The sequence below is a fragment of the Mauremys mutica genome, chromosome 20, assembly GCF_020497125.1.
Source record: "Mauremys mutica isolate MM-2020 ecotype Southern chromosome 20, ASM2049712v1, whole genome shotgun sequence".
Classification (NCBI taxonomy): Eukaryota; Metazoa; Chordata; order Testudines; family Geoemydidae; genus Mauremys; species Mauremys mutica.
This window is the reverse complement of record NC_059091.1, coordinates 22158352-22177318: the sequence shown is the minus strand read 5'-3', so window position 1 is coordinate 22177318 and position 18967 is coordinate 22158352. Positions and strand designations below refer to the sequence as shown.

The 18967-nt window shown below is 60.1% G+C and overlaps 1 protein-coding gene across 1 annotated transcript; it reads left to right on the top strand.

Annotated features, from left to right (window-relative positions):
* Positions 1-5732: 5732 nt before the first annotated feature.
* On the top strand, positions 5733-18212 carry EPOR (erythropoietin receptor). Its single transcript, XM_044995239.1, has 8 exons — positions 5733-5899; positions 13711-13840; positions 14103-14281; positions 14761-14912; positions 15682-15835; positions 16602-16689; positions 17056-17143; positions 17619-18212. Exons 1-8 carry the CDS (start codon positions 5794-5796, stop codon positions 18210-18212), a joined length of 1491 nt encoding a protein of 496 aa, XP_044851174.1. The 5' UTR covers positions 5733-5793.
* The last annotated feature ends 755 nt before the right edge of the window (positions 18213-18967 follow it).

Here is an 18967-nt window from a genome sequence, read left to right as displayed (position 1 = left end):
ACACGGGGGGCAGACGGGTTCTGCAGCTGGCTGGCGCAGGGCCGTGCCCTGGGTTTCTCTGGCCCGCGGTGCCTCCCTGGCACCAGGCCAGGCTCCCTGCCCCTCGCTGGGGGGCACCCGGCGGCAGGGGGCCGGGTCCATCGGCTGCGAATTGCGGGTGCTACCAGGTGCACGATCCCCAGTTTATTCAATGCCCACTGGGGACGGGGGACCCGGCCCCCCAGGACCCGCTCCCAGCCCAGAGGGTGGGGCTGAGGGTCTGCGCCTGTGGGTCCACAGGGGCTGCTCCAGGCCGGGCGTTTGGGGGATCAGCCGCCCCTTGGCCCCATGTGACCCTGGCTCTGCCCTGGCTCATTAGTCCCCTGCTCGCAGCCTCGGCGGGGCCCCCGGGTGGCCCTGAGGGGTCGCGTGGGGCCGCCTGGCCAAGCCAGAGCATGGACCCAGCAGAGCTGCCGTGGGCACCGTTCTGGCTCTGCCCTTTGGCCGGCCAAGGGGGCAGCGCTGAACCCCCGGCCTGACCCCTTTGTTCTGGTGCCGGGGCTGGGTTGCTGGGTGTTAATGGGGGGTCCGGGGGGGGCTCCCCTTGGCTGTTTGGAATCTCCAGCTGGTGCTTGAACCAGCCCCTGGGTCCACCCTAGCCAGCCCCAGGTGCCTGCTCTGGGCCAAGAGCAGATTTAACCCTTTCGCATCCGCTGGGGAGCAAGGCTACGTCCGGAGGGAAACTGAGGCACATGTGAGCGTCATGAAAATATTACTGAAATTTCCCATTTTGCCACAGCCCCCCAGGCAGCTTCGTTAGCGTCTCAGCTGCGCTTCCAGGCTGCGTCCGGGGTCAGGGCCCCCTTCGGGCCTGGTGCTGCACAGACCCCGCCCGGGATCAGGGCCCCCTTGGGCCAGGCGCTGCCCGGACCCACTGAGAGACAGTCCCTGCCCCGGAGCTGACAAGCTAAAGAAACACTCTCCCCACTGGGCAGGTGGGGAAACTGAGGCACAGAGGGATGACGTGACGGGCGCATGCGCAGGGGCTCTGTGTCTCAGTCCCAGATCAAACGGCTCCTTTGAACTGTAAATACCCCCCCTTTGGAATCTGTAACACTGCCGGGGGGAGGGAATCAGGCCATGAGGACCCCCCCCACACACACAAAGCCCCTGCCCCCCCACCTGGCTCTCCCATCTCACCACTAGCTTCCTGCCCCCCAATCCCTGCAGTTGCTTAGCAACCAGCCAGCCTTATTCCTTCCACCACCCCCCTGTTAAGGGGGGGTCCCTAATACCCCCCCCCAGTCTTGGTGATCCCGGCTCCCACCAACCCCAGTGTGACCCCTGAGGTGACAAGGGGGGTCCATCAGCCCACGGTGCCCCCCGATCTCTTCTTGCTGTCCCAGCTTGGAAAGGGTTAACGGGCAGGCCCCATGGGGGAAATGGGCGGGAGCCCCTGGGGCGGGGGCGGGGGGATTATCCTGCATGGGGAGGGGGCGATAAGCAGCAGGGAGAGAGGGAAGTGTCCTGGGAATGGCTGATATGGGTCCTCTCCTCCCCCCCAGTGTCTCTGGCCCCTGCCCATCCCCCCTCCAACCACTAGCCCCCGAGGCCTCTCCCAGAGCTGGGGCTAGAACCCAGGTGTCCTGCCCCCCCACCACCCTGCACTCAGAGCTGAGGCTAGAACCCAGGAGTCCTGCCCCCTGCCCCCCCCTTTCAGAGCTGAGGCTAGAACCCAGGAGTCCTGCTCCCCCGCCCCCCGGCTCAGAGCTGGGGATAGAACCCAGGAGTCCGGACCCCCCTCCCCTCCCCTCCCCTCCCCCACTACTCCCCACAGCCGGGGTGTCACGGAGCCCCCGGGCGGCGCGGGCGCTGCTCTGGAGCTGCTCCCCACCAAGCCGGGCAGGACTCTGGGGAGCCTCCTCTCCCTTGGAGCAGCCTGTCCCCAGGGCAAGAAGCTCCCACGGCTTCACCTCCTGGGTCTCTCCTTGGAGCATTCAGCATCCTCTGCCCCTCCGTGCGCTTCCCACAGCGAGTCGCCCCGGCGGGGTCCTGGGGGGGCCACCGGGTCCTGCCCCCCCACATGACTCTCAGCCAGCCAGTAACACAGAGGTTTATTCGATGACAGGAACAGGGTCTAACACAGAGCTTGTAGGTACCGCGAGCCGGACCCCTCGGCCGGGTCCATTCTGGGGGGCAGTGAGCCAGACCCCCACGTCTGCCCCTCACTCCTCGTCCCCAGCCAGCCCCAAACTGAACCCCCTCCAGCCCCTCCTCCTCTCTGCTCAGTTCCTCTCCCGGGCCACGTGGTCACCTGATTTCTTTGTTCTCCCCCACCTGTACCATCCCCTTGGGGGGGGGAAGGGCCTGGCCATTAGTTGCCAGGCGCCAGAGGGTCGGCCAGAAACTGAGCCCCCCCCCCAGTATTCAGAGGGAACATTAAGAACAGCCCCACTTTGTCACCTGGGGATAGAACCCAGGAGTCCTGACACACACACCCCTTCCCTGAGCTGGGGCTAGACCCCAACCCCAAGCTGGACAAAGTCCCCAGTGGCTGATGGTTTAACCTTATAAGGAGCCCGTGAGTATGTTTGTGTGTGTGCGTAATAATACATGTGTGTGATTATATGCCAGGCTGTATGTGCCTGAGTGTGGGTGTGTGTGTGTGGGTGTATGTTCATGGGTGTGCATGCAGGGATGTGCCTGTATTCGGGGTGGGGTATGGGTGCATGCAAGGAGGCACATGTCTTTGCGCGTGTCTGCAGGCGTGTAGTCATGTGTGTGCAGGGATGTGTATATACCAGTATGTCTGAGGCTACATGCATGTGTGTGTGTGTGTGTGTGTGTGTATATTTATGTATGCATGCAGCGATGTGCCTGTATTCGTGGGGGAGGTGCAGGAATGTACACATGTTTGTGCATGTGTGTATTCATGTGTGTGCAGGGATGTGCATGTGCTAGTGTGTCTGTCACTGCATTCATGTGTGTATGTGTTCACGTGTGCAGTTAGGGAATGTGCCTGTATTCGGGGGGAGTGTGTGCATGTAGGAGTGTGCATGTGTTTGTGCATGCATGTAGTCATGTGTGTGCAGGGATGTGCCTGTATTTGGGGGGGAGGTACATGCAGGAATGTACGTGTGTGTGCATGTGTGTAGTCGTGTGTATATAGGGATGTGCCTGTATTCGGGGAGAGGTGCATGCAGGAATGTACGTGTGTGTGCATGCGTGTAGTCATGTGTGTGCAGGGATGTGCCTGTATTTGGGGGGAAGTACATGCAGGAATGGGGGTGTGTGTGTGTGTGCAGGCATGTAGTCATGTGTGTGCAGGGATGTGCCTGTATTCGGGGGGAGGTACATGCAGGAATGTACATGTGTGTGCATGCGTGTAGTCGTGCCTGTGCAGGGATGTGCCTGTATTCGGGGGGGGAGGTGCATGCAGGTATGTACGTCTGTGCATGTGTGTAGTCATGTGTGTGCAGGGATGTGCCTGTATTTGGGGGGAAGGTACATGCAGGAATGTACATGTGTGTGTGCATGTGTGTAGTCGTGCCTGTGCAGGGATGTGCCTGTATTCGGGGGGGGGAGGTGCATGCAGGAATGTACGTCTGTGCATGTGTGTAGTCGTGCCTGTGCAGGGATGTGCCTTTATTTGGGGGGAAGGTACATGCAGGAATGTACATGTATGTGTGTGCATGCGTGTAGTTGTGTGTGTGCAGGGATGTGCCTGTATTCGGGGAGAGGTACATGCAGGAATGTACATGTGTGTGCATGCGTGTAGTCGTTCCTGTGCAGGGATGTGCCTGTATTCGGGGGGGAGGTGCATGCAGGAATGTACGTCTGTGCATGCGTGTAGTCATGTGTGTGCAGGGATGTGCCTGTATTTGGGGGGAGGTGCATGCAGGAATGTACGTGTGTGTGTGCATGCATGTAGTCGTGTGTGTGCAGGGATGTGCATGGAGCAGTGTGTCCGGGGCTGCAGGCGTGTACTCCTAGCTATATGGCGACACTGGTGCGTGGGTTGGGGGTGGGGCTGGGGGCGTTGAGTGGGACGTTCCGTTACCACCCCCACGATCGCGCCATTCAGCTGTTTCAAAGAGGCCCCGGGCTTGGTGTAAACAGCCCGGTCCAGCCCGGCGCCGCTCCGGCGCCTTATCTCTGGCCAACACGCGGTGTTTGTTCCAGCCTGTCCCTCCCCATGTTCTTGCTGGGACAGAGCTCACCTGCGTCACGGGGGCCGGGGCTTGGGGCCGGCCTGGCTTTGATTGACGGCCGGACAGTTTGTTTTTCACAGTAAAAAGTGGGGAGGGGGGTGTTAGTGAAAGCTACAAACGGCTGCTTGAGCTGGGTCCAATTCCCAGCTGTGCCCCCCGGTGACGTCACGGCCTGGCTCTGTGCCTCAGTTTCCCCATCCGTACAATGGGGATAATGAACCTCATTTTGTCTGGCTTGGGAGTGCTTGGGGCAAGGACTGTCTCACTGGGTCTGGGCAGCGCCTGATGCAAGGGGGCCCCGATCTTGGACAGGGTCTGGGCAGCGCCTGGCACAAGGGGGACCCTGATCTCGGTCGGGGTCTGCACAGCCCCTGGCACAGGGGGGCCCTGATCTGGGTTGGCACCTCTAGGGGTCTTGCAAGGCACAAAAGCAGCAATCCCAGTGTGCTGGCATCACAACGCCCTGTTTTATCTGCTGTCCAGCCCCAACGTCCCCTGGGAGGGTTTGATTATCTTGCTGCTGCGGGGAAGGGACCTGCCTTCCTTCCAGCCCGACGGTTGGGGAGTGCAGGCGGGGGGTGTCTAAGTCCCCTTTAACACCCTCTTTCCAGCACTCTCTGTGTCTGGGGTGCATCACCCCTCCCCCCCCCCCCCCCGTTTGGCTCAGGTCCCGTGAGCTGGGCCTGAGTGTCCCTGTGTGCTGCAGGGGGAGGGAGCCGGCTGCCATCTCCCGCTCGATCCCCCCGCTGCAAAGTGCAGGATCGGCCCTGCTAGAGCCCATGGGTGGGGAGTCACTGCCTCGTCTGATCAACTCCCCAGCTGTGCATCCAAAGGGCCAGTGAATCCTGTGTGATCCTGGATCCCAACGGTCACTGATCCACAGTCCCCCATTGTATCCCACCAGGCAGAATCCCCTGCATCCCATGGGGCAGTGATCTGCTCCCCCTGGATCCCACGGGGCAGTGATCCGCTCCCCCCTGGATCCCACAGGGCAGTGATCCGCTCCCCCTGGATCCCACGGGGCAGTGATCCGCTCCCCCCCTGGATCCCACGGGGCAGTGATCTGCTCCCCCTGGATTGCACTGGGCAGTGATCTGCTCCCCTGGATCCCACAGGGCAGTGATCCACTCCCCCCTGCATCCCACAGGGCAGTGATCCGCTCCCCCCTGGATCCCATGGGGCAGTGATCCGCTCCCCCCTGGATCCCATGGGGCAGTGATCCGCTCCCCCTGGATCCCACAGGGCAGTGATCCGCTCCCCCTGCATCCCACAGGGCAGTGATCCGCTCCCCCTGGATCCCACGGGGCAGTGATCTGCTCCCCCCTGGATCCCACGGGGCAGTGATCTGGATCCCCTGTCCAGCCCCAATGATCCCCTCCCCAAGGCAGTGGAGGGGGCAATGGGGGAGATGTGGGGGCGTCTCTACCGCTCCTGGCTCCTCTCCAACTCCCTGCCCTGCTCCTCAGCCTCCCCTAGCAGCAGCCCCAGCCCAGCCCTTATCTGTCCCCTCCCAGCCCGCCCGCCCCGAGCGCAGCCACAACCTGCAGCCAGGGAGCCCTGCCAGGCCAGACGCTGAGCGCTCCGGTTGTCCCTTCCCCGGGCCATGGAGCCTCATCGGAGCCACATCGCTGCCCTCTGCACCGTGCTGCTCTGGGCCGCCTGCACCACGCAGGAGGGAGCCGGCCCCGGCAACGACTTCAACATCCAAGGTACCAGCGCGGGCCCGGGGGGCTGGCAGTGCCCTGCGGGCTGGGGGCGGGTGAGCGGCCCGGGGGCCAGGCAGGGGCATGGGCAGGAGTGTTTCATAACAGGAAACCGATTTCCTGCCTCTGCTGGTAGAACCTGACAGCTAGTGTGTGCGGGTGTGTGTGTTCACGTGTGTGTGCACGAATGTGTGTGTTCACGTGTGTGTGTTCACGTGTGCGTGCATGAATGTGTGTGTTCACGTGTGTGTGCGTGCACGTTTGTGTTCATGTGTGCATGAATGTGTGTGTGCACACGTGTGCATGTGTGAATGTGTGTGTGTGTGTGCGGGGGTGTGTGTGCATGCGGGTCTGTGTATTCATGTGTGTGTGCATGTGTGTGTTCACATATGTGTGTGTTCACATGTGTGCGTGCATGTGTGTGTTCACGTGTGTGTGCGTGAATGTGTGTGTGCATGCGGGTGTGTGCATGTGTGTGTGTATTCACGTGTGTGTGCGGGTGTGCGGGCACATGCGTGAGTGTGGGGGGTGCGCTTGCAGGCATTTGTGCTGAGTGCATGCTGGGTGTGTGCGTGCACATGTGTGTACCCAGCTTTAGTGAATGTGGCTGTGAAACATGCTCTGATGTCTTAGCCCAGTGTGTGGGGCTGCCCGATCGATCCCCTGACACACATATCGCTCCAGCCCAGGGCCGCCCTGGGGGGGGGGGCAAGTGGGGCAATTTCCCCAGGCCCTGGGCCCCCCACGAGAATATCGTATCCTATAGGATTGCAGCTCTTTTTTATGGAAGGGGCCCCTGAAATTGCTTTGCCCCCGGCCCCCTGAATCCTCCGGGCGGCCCTGCTCCAGCCGGCTCTCCGGCCTCAGACACCTCTGTCCTACCAAGAGCCTGAACTACAGCAGAGCCGACCCGTTCCCGCGCCTCTCTCCCCATACACCCCCTCTATCTATCTATCTATTCCCACACACCCCCTCTATCTATCTATCTATCTATCTATCTATCTCCACACACCCATCCCTCCATCCAGATGCCTACATGGCCGTAACCGCCAGTGCTCTGAGCATCTCCAGAAGGATGCTGCAGTTGGGGGAAGCCCCCTGGCAGAGTTTATCGCTGACCCACTGGCCCATGTGCTGACACGTTATATAGACGCAGAGGTAATTAGCGGCAACCTCCTAGAAGTGCTGCAGAGCCAGGCTTGGGCAAATTTGATTTTTATTTTTGAGCAGTTGGACGGATAATCTCGGTGTTTATTCGTAAGGTGTTTTTTTTAGATTTGCATTGAGCTAAATCTTCATAGCTGCACAAAATTGGGGGTTTTAATCAGCCAATGGGGGGTGTTGATGACAATTATTTAATGGCACTAGACGTTCAGATGCAAAAAGTTCAAGCTTTCTAATCGGTACAACCCAAAGGGTCAATGTCACGTATCGAAATACACAAAGGAAACAGCCTTAAATCAAGCTCCTGCCTCCTCGGGCAGCGCTCTGCCGCGCTGTACGTTTCACTGATCATCGGCGGAAACACTTGTTATCAGTTTGTGCCTGTACTGTGTGAAATCAACATTTACTGATACCAATCTGCTCCTCCCAAGCCCGTGCACAGATAAGCGTGGGGGGCGGTTGCACAAGCGTGTGTGTTATGTGAAATATCTTTGGAGAAATGTACATGGTAAAAAGATGAACTGTATGGCTAAGGAGGTAGCTGTGTAGCTATATACGGACGGGGTGGGGTGCATGTCGGAAAGATGCATGATGAGAAGCTGCCGTGTACAGACAGCGAGATGTGGATCTATGTACAGATAGAGAAGTGTGTGTATAATTTGTGGGTCTATGTAAAATATGTGAGTGTCTGCCTCTTGGTGTATGTGTATGTATGTCAAATGTGTGAGTGTGTGCAGAAATCTGTGTCTCTGGAGTACATATATACACACACACAAATATAGATAGACACGTGTATGATACACACACGTCTCACGGCTATTTATGTATCTCTGAAGAGGATGCGTGTCTATAGCTGCGCGTGTGTATATCTGTATATTGTGTGTTTGTTTACTATCTAGCCTCTTGGAATGTTTTCCAAACCGTATTTCACGTAGTACATCTAAGCCTGGACAGCGTCTGAAACGGCCTTATCAGGTGTCGCATACAAGGTTGTTTTGAACGGCCTTGGCCTGAAGGAGGCGGGAGGCAGAACAACTCAAAGAGAAAAGGGGGGGGGGAGAGGGGGGACATCACGGTTGGGGGGTTTACCCCAGATCAGGGAGAGGAGGTGGAGGAGGCATTTCTAGAACGAATAACAGAAGGATCCAAAACACAAGACCTGGTAGTAAGGGGGGGTGGGGGCGGGGGTGGAACTTCACCTCCCCAGACATCTGTTGGGAAAGGAATTTGGCAAGATTTCCAGGACTCTGCTGCACTGTGCTGGGGCCAGCTGTTCGTTCCAGCCAGCGGAGCAGGGCCGCCCGGAGGAGTCAGGGGGCCGGGGGCAAAGCAATTTCGGGGGCCCCTTCCATAAAAAAAAGTTGCAATACTATAGAATACGATATTCTCGTGGGGGCCCCTGCCCCCCCCCCCCGGGCAGCCCTGCAGCGGAGGAAGTAACCGGGGCACAGGCAGTTTTGACTTGATTCTGATCAGTGGTTGCAAATCTGAAGTTGGAAGGCAATTTGGGTGAACATAAGAATGGCCAGAGTGGGTCAGACCAAAGGTCCACCCATCCCAGTGTCCTGTCTTCCGACAGTGACCAATGCAGGTGCCCCAGAGGGAGTGAACCTAACAGGCAATGATCAGTGATCTCTCTCCTGCCATCCATCTCCACCCTCTGACGAACAGAGGCGAGGGACACCATTCCTTACCCATCCTGGCTAGTAGCCATTCATGGGCTTAACTTCCATGAATTTATCTAGTTCTCTTTTAAATGCTGTTATAGTCCTGGCCTTCACAGCCTCCTCAGGCAAGGAGTTCCACAGGTTGACTGTGCGCTGAGTGAAGAAGAACTTCCTTTTATTTGTTTTAAACCTGCTGCCCGTTAATTTCATTTGGTGGCCCCTAGTTCTTATATTATGGGAACAAGTAAATAACTTTTCCTTATTCACTTTCTCCACATCACTCATGATTTTACATACCTCTATCATATCCCCCCTTAGTCTCCTCTTTTCTTTTTTGGTGGAAGTGATTGTGACGGGATAGATTCCGTGTTTCGAGGGAAAGGAAGGAACAGGACAATGGACATCCAAAAAAGCAGACGCTGACAAACTCCAAGAACTGGCAGCTGAGGTCCCACGGGAAGCAAATCTGTGGGATAAAGGAGTTGAGCTGGCGGCTTCTCAAGGAGACACTATGAAAGGCACAACTGTGAAGTAGCCCAATGCGAAGGAGAGCGCAGAAGAACAGTAAGAGGCCAACGGGGCTCCTCCCAGAGCTCGTTAGTGACCTGAAAATCAAAAAGGAATCCTACAAAGAGTGGAAACCCGGATGACCTGCTCAGGAGGAGAACAAAAGACCAGCACAAGCCTGTAGGGACAAAATCAGACAGGCTAAGGCACAAACTGAGTCACACCTGCGAGGGTCATGTAAAGCAAGAAGAGGTTCTTTAAATCCATTAGGAGCAAGAGAAACGCAAAGGAAAGTGGAGGTCCTCTGCTTAGCAGGGAAGGAGAGCTCATAATCCAGGGCAGATTGGCAGAGGCCCTGGAGGTTTTTCGCCTTCCTCTGCAGCATGGGGCAGGGGTCACTGGCTGGAGGATTCTCTGCAGCTTGAGGTCTTCAAACCACGATCTGAGGACTTCAGTAACTCAGACCTAGGTCAGGGGTTTGTTCCAGGAGTGGGTGGGTGAGATTCTGGGGCTGCGTTGTGCAGGAGGTCAGACTAGGTGACCATAATGGTCCCTTCTGACCTTCAGTCTATGAGTTTATGAACTGACGACATCGAGAAGGCTGAAGTGTATCGTGCCCATTTTGCTTCAGTCTTCATGAAAACGGCTAACGGTGCCCAGGTACTTAACACAGTGAATATTAACCAGGGGGAAGGACCGCAAGGGGAAGATCACGTTCAAGCATGTTTAAATAAGTTGGATGTGCTCAAGTTGGCAGGGTCTGATGAGACTCATCCTCGGTTACTTAAGGAACTCGCTGAAGCAATCTGGGAACCGTTCGCGATGATCTTCGAGACGTCATGGAGGCCCCAGAGGACTGGACAGGGGCAAACGTAATATCTATCTTGTAAAAGGGGAACAAAGAGGACCCAGGGAATTATAGACCAGTCAGCCTGACTTCTGTACCTGGAAAGATACCGGAACAAACGATTAAAGTTGGTAAACCCCTAGAGGATACTAGGAGAATAAGGACTAGCCAGCATGGAGTTGTGAGGAACAAATCGTGGCAAACCAACCTCATTTCCTTCTTCGACAGGGTTACTGGCCCAGTGAGCTGCAGACAGGAAATATCTTGATTTCAGTAAAGCTTTTGATGCAGGCCCACGTGACAGCCTCATAAGCAACCTAAGGAAATGCAGCCTAGATGCCATTACTAGACGGTGGGTGCACAGCTGGTTGAGAAATTGGACTCCGAGGGGAGTTTTCAATGGTTGGCTGTCGAACCGGGAGGTTTCAGAGTGGCAGCCGTGTTAGTCTGTATCTGCAAAAAGAACAGGAGGACTTCTGGCACCTTAGAGACTAACACATTTATTTGAGCATAAGCTTTCGTGGGCTAAAACCCACTTCATCCACTACGTGCATCCAATGAAGCGGGGTTGTAGCCCACGAAACTGGGAGGGTGTCTGCTGGGGTCCTACAGGGGTCAGTCCTGGGTCGTGTACCGTTCAGTATTTGTGTTAGTGACTTGGATAACGGAGTGGAGTGTGTGCCGATACGTCTGTGGCTAACACCAAGCCGGGAGGGGTTGCAAGCACTTTGGAGGGCAGGATTCGAAGTCAAAACCGCCCGGACAAATTGGCCTGAAATCAAGAAGAGGAAATTCAGTACAAGTGCAAAGTGCTTCACTCAGGAAGGAAAAATCAAACGTCTTGTGTCAGGAAGAGGAGCCGGGGGTTAGAGTGAGTCACCAAGCGAACGAGCCAGCAACGCGATGCAGTTGTGAAACCAGCCAATATTCGGGGGTGTATTAGCAGGAGCATCATATGTGAGACACGGGTGGTGATTGTCCCGTTCTGCGCGGCACTGACGAGGCTCCAGCCGGAGTCTCCTGGGCGCTGCGCTTTAAGAAGGATGTGGACAAACCGGAGAGAGGCCAGAGGAGAGCCACAAAAATGATCAAAGGTTTCGAAAACCGGCCCTGGGAGAGAAGATTAAAATCTGGGCATGTTTAGTCCTGAGAAAAGGCGACTGGGAGGGGGGAGGGAGCTGAGAACAGCCTTCAAATGGCTTAAGGGCTGTTCCAGGGAGGACGGGGATCAGTTGTTCTCCGTGGCCCCGAGGGGAGGGCAGGAAGCAAAGGCCTTCGTCTGCAGCGAGAGAGAGGCAGGGTAGATCTTAGGGGAAAACTTTCTAACGAACTCTGAGGGGAGCTGAGCTCCGGACCAGGCCTCCAAGGGCGGCTGTGGGATCCCTGACAGGACACGGTGGGACAAGCCCCTGGCAGCGATGGCCAAGGTTCTCTCTCCGGTTTGTCCCACCTCAGTGCAGGGGGCCTGGGCCTGATGAGCTCGTGAGGTCCCTTCCAGCCCCACATTTCTCTGTTTCGCTGAGATTTTCTTTCTCTGCCGTACAGACATTTTGGTAAAACCACGTCTCCTCTTGATATGTGAGATGCTGCTTGCGCCTCTGTAGTCACGGTGAAGTTGAACTTTGCTCCTAAAACAGGGTTATAGAGAATGTATCATTTTCTATAATCTACTCTAATCTATCTATCCCCATCCACCCCCGCATCTATCTATCCCCATCCACCCCCTCTATCTATCTATCTATCCCCATCCACCCCCTCTATCTATCTATCTATCTATCCCCACACAGCCCCTCTATCTATCTATCTATCCCCATCCACCCGCTCTATCTATCCCCATCCACCCCTCTATCTATCCCCATCCACCCCCTCTATCTATCTATCTATCTATCCCCACACAGCCCCTCTATCTATCTATCCCCATCCACCCCTCTATCTATCTATCCCCATCCACCCCTCTATCTATCTATCTATCTATCTATCTATCCCCACACACCCCCTCTATCTATCTATCTATCCCCATCCACCCCTCTATCTATCTATCCCCATCCACCCCTCTATCTATCTATCTATCTATCCCCACACACCCCCTCTATCTATCTATCTATCCCCATCCACCCCCTCTATCTGTCTATCCCCACACACACCCTCTATCTATCGATCTATCTATCCACACACACACCCTCTATCTATCTATCCCCATCCACCCCCTCTATCTATCTATCCCCATCCACCCCCTCTATCTATCTATCTATCCCCACACACCCCCTCTATCTATCTATCCCCACACCCCCCCTCTATCTATCGATCTATCTATCCCCATCCACCCCCTCTATCTATCTATCCCCATCCACCCCCTCTATCTATCGATCTATCTATCTATCCCCACACACCCCGTCTATCTATCTATCTATGTATTTCCATCCACCCTATCTATCTATCTATCCCCACACACCCCCTCTATCTATCTATCCCCATCCACCCCCTCTATCTATCTATCTATCTATCTATCTAATCTACTTTCCTAAACTATATGAAGGAGGGAACGTAGCCTATATGGTAATAATATCGAATAGTTAATTAAAGATCATTTCTTGACTCCCCGCGTGACGCAGACTGGGAGTTATTAACAGAAAGTAGCTTCACACAAAATGACAGAGACTAAGGAGAATTCAGTGTCTGCACGTGGCTGAATCCCCGTGAAATGCCTGGAACAGGCACTGGTCTAATAAACGAAGCATGAAATAATCATATGTATTATCTGGATTATGGTAGAGCCCAAAGGCCCAGCTGTGCCAGACGCTGCACAGACACAGTATAACAGTGTAGTGAGGAGCTGTGTTGTTATTTTCTACACACAATCACACACATGTCCTACCCCCCATACACAGACATACACACATAGATACACACCTATTCCTACACACACATCCACACACCCACTGCCATATATCTATATATACACACACCTATTCCTACACACACACATCCACACCCATATATCTATACACACACACACACAGATACACACACACACACATACACACACATGTGCAGACGCAGAGCTACCCATGCACACAGATACACACACACTCCCTATTGAATAGCCCTTCATGGGTCAGTAGACACTCGTGCACACAGGGATGCTTTCACACACAGCCGGGTCACCACATTAACTCTCCTGCCCCGAGCCAGTGGAGAGCCCTGTGCTGTCCATGGGGTGTCCGCCTGCAGTGGGGCAGACCCAGGGAGCTGAGATCTGCCCCCAGGAGCCCCTCGGGCAGGGCCGGCTGGCTCCAGAGGACACCCCTCACTCGCAGCGGCAGCTGGGGCCTGTTGCCTGCTGGGGGTTGGGGTTGTTCTTGTGCCTGGCTGCGAAGGTCTCTTTTGGAGTCACCTCCCTGGGCGGGTCAGGGCAAGGGGCGGTTAATCCTCGGAACCCCCTGCAGCAGGATGTTCCTGGGGCGCAGGGTTTGCTGCAGGGTAGCGGCGTTCTTCGCTGGCCGGGCTTTGGGGGTGCAGGACTGTAGGATGGGGGAGATCGCGTGATAACGCAGCCGGGTGGGGCTGTTGGTCCGTGTGGACGGGGGGGAGGGGAGAGGTGGCTGCTAACTGGGCCCTCCCTGTGTCCCCAGCTGCCCTGCTCCTGGGTGAGGAGCCCCAGGACCCCAAATGTTTCACGCGCTGCCTGGAGGACCTGACCTGCTTCTGGGAGAGCAGCAGCCCCCCGAGCGCCACCGAATACGGCTTCTTCTACGTCGTGGAGTGAGTCCCCCTCCCCCACCGGGGGCCCCTCTGCGGGGAGCTGAGGGGGGGAGGGGGCAGGTCCTGGAATGCCTCTGTGCCCCCAAGTCTCACCCCACAGCCTGCCCCCTTGCCCCCTCCCTCTGCACCCTCAGTCTGGGCCCCCCACATGTCTGCCCCACCAAACATGCCCCCTATGCTGATACCCCCACCCAAGGCCTCCCCTCTCCCCAGGCTCTGCTGCTCCTGATCCCCCGCCCCCCTCTCTCCTCGACTCCAACAGGGGGGACGCCCCACAGCACTGCAACGTGAGCGTGGCCCGGACGCCCTGGAACAGCACCCGCTTCAGCTGCGTCTTCCCCCCCCAGGACACCCCGTCCTTCACCCTCCTGCACGTCAGCGCCTTTGCCGGCAACAGCAGCAACATCATCCACGCCCGCAACATCATGATCAACCAAGTGGGTAGGTGTGAGAGCCGGGGGGGGGGAAAGGCTCCATGTCCCCCTGAGCCAGCCGGTCCTCCGGCCCCGGGCCAGAGCGGAGCCGGCGCCCCCCAGAGGGGAAAGGCCCCGGGCCCCATTCCCCACCCCTGAGCCAGCCAGTCCTCCGGCCCCGGGCCCCATTCCCCACCCCTGAGCCAGCCAGTCCTCCGGGCCCGGGCCAGATCGGAGCTTGTGCCCCACAGAGGAGAAAGGTCCCGGGCCCCATTCCCTGCCCCCCCAGCCAGTCCCTGCCATGGGGCCAGACAGGAGCCAGTGCCTAGAAGGGAAAGACCCCGGGCCTCACTCCCCCCCACCCCGAGTCCTGCCCCGGGCCACATGGGAGCCGGCGCCCCCTAGAGGGGAAAGGCCTCGAGCCCCATTCCCAGCCCCACCCCCGCCCCAGCCAGGCCCCCAGGCCCCTGAACCCCCCAGCTCACGTCTCCCCACCCCACCCCGCAGTTCTCCTGGACCCGCCATCCAACCTGACGGCGCGCGCGCCCGAGAGCCCGGGGCAGCTGGCGGTGAGCTGGCAGCCGCCCGGCCTGCGCTACCTGGAGAGCAGCCTGCGCTACGAGGTGGCCTTCGCCCCCGAGGGCGCCGAGCGCCAGACGGTGAGTGCCCCCCCCGCCCCGCCCCGCCCAGCGCCCCTCACCCTGCCCCCCCGCCCCGCCCGGGCACCCCTCCACCCGCCCAGCGCCCCTCACCCTGCCCCCCCGCCTGGGCACCCCTCCACCCGCCCAGCGCCCCTCACCCTGCCCCCCCCCGCCTGGGCACCCCTCCACCCGCCCAGCGCCCCCCCCCCGGGCCCCCCCCCCCCGCCCCGGCACCCCTCCACCCGCCCTGCGCCCCTCACCCGGCCCCCCCCGGCCACCCCTCCACCCGCCCAGCGCCCCTCCCCCCCCGCCCCGCCGGGGCTCCCCCCCCCGCCCAGCGCCCCTCCCCCTCCCCCCCCGCCCCGCCCGGGCCCCCCCCCCGCCCAGCGACCCTCACCCTGCCCCCCCCGCCCCGCCCCGCCCAGGCTCCCCTCCTCCCTCCCAGCGCCCCTCACCCTCCCCTCCCGCCCCGCCCGGGCTCCCCCCCCGCCCAGCGCCCCTCCCCCTGCCCCCCCGCCCAGTGCCCCTCACCCTCCCCTCCCGCCCGGGCTCCCCCCCCGCCCAGCGCCCCTCCCCCTCCCGCCCCGCCTGGGCACCCCTCCCGCCCAGCGCCCCTCCCGACCCGCCCGGGCGCCCCCCCGCCCAGCGCCCCTCACCCTGCCCCCCCGCCCCCGCCCCACCCGGGCTCCCCCCCCACCCCGCCCAGCGCCACTCACCCTGCCCCCCCTGCCCCGCCCGGGCAGCCCCCCCGCCCAGCGCCCCTCACCCTCCCCTCCCGCCCCTGCAGGTCGACATCCCCGACGGCCGCACCGAGTGCCTCATCCTCAACCTGCGGGGCCGGACCCGCTACACCCTGGCCGTGCGCGTCCGGCCCGACGGCGTCAGCTACAGCGGCTACTGGAGCGCCTGGTCGGCGCCGGTCACCGTGGTGACGCCCCACGGTGAGCCCCCCCCGGGGCCCTCCCGTGCTGGGTGGGGGGAATAGCGGGGGGGTGGGGATGGAGGGGCCGTGGGCTGGCAGGGGATAGCGGGGGGATGGGGGTAGAGGGGTCATTGGGTGGCGGGGGATAGCGGGGTGCGGTGGGGATGGAGGGGCCATGGGCTGGCAGGGGATAGCGGGGGGATGGGGGTAGAGGGGTCATTGGGTGGCGGGGGATAGTGGGGGGATGGGGATGGAGGGGCCGTGGGCAGGCAGGGGATAGTGGGGGGAGGGGCCATGGGCAGGCAGGGGATAGAGGTGGGAGGGGCCATGGGCTGGCAGGGGATAGCAGGGGGATGGGGGGAGGGGCTGTGGGCTGGCAGGGGATAGTAGGGTGCAGTGGGGATGGAGGGGCTGTGGGCTGGCAGGGGATAGTGGGGGATTGGGGGGGAGGGGCCATGGGCTGGCAGGGGATAGCAGGGGGATCGGGGGAGGGGCTGTGGGCTGGCAGGGGATAGTGGGGTGCGGTGGGGATGGAGGGGCCATGGGCAGGCAGGGGATAGTGGTGGGAGGGGCCATGGGCTGGCAGGGGATAGCAGGGGGATGGGGGGAGGGGCTGTGGGCTGGCAGGGGATAATGGGGTGCAGTGGGGATGGAGGGGCCGTGGGCTGATCTGGGGGGGGGCTGATCCTGGGCCCTTCGCTGTGATCCCACTGGAGGCAGCTGGCGCCATCCCTGGGGTCACTCGTGCCCGCAGCCTGGGCTGACCCTGCCTCCCCACCTTGCAGATCTGGACCCCCTGATCCTGTCGCTGTCGCTCATCCTGGTGCTCATCGTGGTGCTCCTGGCCCTCTTTGCCCTTCTCACCCACCGCAGGTACCGCCCGCTGCGCCCCTGCCCACGGGACAGCCCATTCCCCACCCCCTGGGCCCCTCTGGGCTAAGGCTTCAAGGCACTGGTGGGGGGAGCACGCGCCTGCCACACTGGGGGAGTCCCCAGGCCTGCATGGCCTTGTGTGTGGTAGCATGCACATGCGTGTTGTCACGTGTGTGCAGACGCTTGGCGGTTGTGTGAGGGGATGCGCGAGGCGTGTGGGTGGTGCTGGGGGCCGTATCTCCCGAGCCCCCTGCAGCCAATGGCCCCCGAGCGTTTGCAGGGTGGGTGCACGCACATTTCCATGGAGGGGGGGGAGGTTCACGCCAGGACTTGTCTCCTGTTCACCACTGCCCCCCTCCCCCCCAGGTTTTTGAAGAAGAAGCTGTGGCCGGTGATTCCCAGCCCGGAGCACAAATTCGAGGGGCTTTTCACCCTCTACAAGGGAAACTTCCAGGTACCAGATCCTGCCCTGGCCGGGGGGCCCAGGGGCGCTGCAGGGGGCTGCAGCCCATTGACGCATGGAGGGGTCTGGCCACCAGGGCCTGCAGGGGGTCACCACCCTGCCCCGAGGGCATCTGTGCTGGGGATATGGGGGGGGGTCTGATGCAGGGGAACACACTGGCCTGGGGGACCAGGGCGATTGTCCAGGGGGGAGATGCTTAGAGATGGGGGAGCCGCCAGACAAGGGCCAAGATGGGGAGTGAGCCCGGGGCTGGTTTCCATGCTGCCAAACGCTAGGCATTGTTGTTGTAGGCCCTACATAAACCCTTGGTTTAAAACAAAGGGGCTGGCAGGAGCTGGTGGGGGACAGGCAGAACCTGAGAGTCTAGGGGTGCAGAGAGGGGGCTCAGACCCCCAGGCTTGGCTCAGTCGGTGCCCCCCACCCCTCCCCAGCCTCTCTGGTGATCCAGGCCCTGTTGCCTTTGCAGCTCTGGCTGGGACACAGGAACGCCTACCTGTGGTGGAGCGCGAACCCTGGCTACTTGGAGGAGCCGCCCACCATGCTGGAGGTGCTGTCTGAGGGCCGCGAATCCAAGGCGGAGGGGCCGGTGCCCCTTCTGCCCCCTAAAGCCCAGGGCTTGGTCCTGCCCACCCGCCCTGAGCCGCCCGTGGAGCCCCAGGATGACTACCTGGTGCTGGATGAACAGCTGATGCCATGCAGTCTGGGTGAGGCCTCTCTGCTCCTGCCAGATGCCCAAAGCAGTGCGGGCTCTGAAAGCCCCCCTGCCATGGGGCAGGAGCTGGGCCCCCCGGGGGCTACACCGGAGCCTGTCCCGGAGGAGCGGGTCTCGTCCTCCTCCAGCTTCGAGTACACCGTCTTCGACCCCAGTTCGGAGCTGCTGGCCCCCTGTGGGCACCAGCGCCCGCTCAAATACAGCTACCTGCTGGTGTCCGACTCAGGGATCTCCGCTGACTACAGCCCCCTGGGCACCAGCACCCACCGGCCCAACCTCTACACCAACCTGTGCCAGGATGGGTGCCAGGCCCAGCCCTTCCCAGCCAGCTATGTGGTGTGCTCATAGTGCCAGTGGATGGGCAGGGGACTCCGGGCCTGGAGAACAGAGGTGGAACCCCACGTCTGCTGGACGTGGCGGAAACTCCTTCCTGGCAGGACGTAGCGGGGACCCCGTCCCAGCAGGACGTAGCGGGGACCCCGACCAAACAGGATGTTGAGGGGACCTGGGATGATGTAAAGGAGACCCCCATCCCAGCAGGACATTGAGGGGACCCCATCCTGGCATGATGTAAAGGACACCCCGTCCCAGCAGGATGCAGAGGGGCCCCATGCCTGGAGGACGTTGAGGGGACCCCATCCCAGCAGGACACAGAGGGGCCCCGTGCCTGGAGGACGTTGAGGGGACCCCGTCCCAGCAGGACACAGAGGGGCCCCGTGCCTGGAGGATGTTGAGGGGACCCCGTCCTGGCATGATGTATAGGACACCCCATCTCACCAGAACATAGCAGGGACCCTGTCCCAGCAGGGTGTTGAGGGGACCCGGGATGATATAAAGGAGACCCCCGTCCCAGCAGGACACAGAGGGGACCTGGGATGATATAAAGGAGACCCCCGTCCCAGCAGGACTCAGAGGGGCCCCATGCCTGGAAGACGTTGAGGGGACCCCGTCCTGGCATGATGTATTGTAAAGGACACCCCGTCCCAGCAGGACGCAGAGGGGCCCCGTGCCTGGAGGACGGACATATGACCCCAGCACCAGCTCCCCCTTGCCTGGGGCTTGCAAGGCTGTGGGGAAGCCAGTGGAGGTGGATTCCACACGAC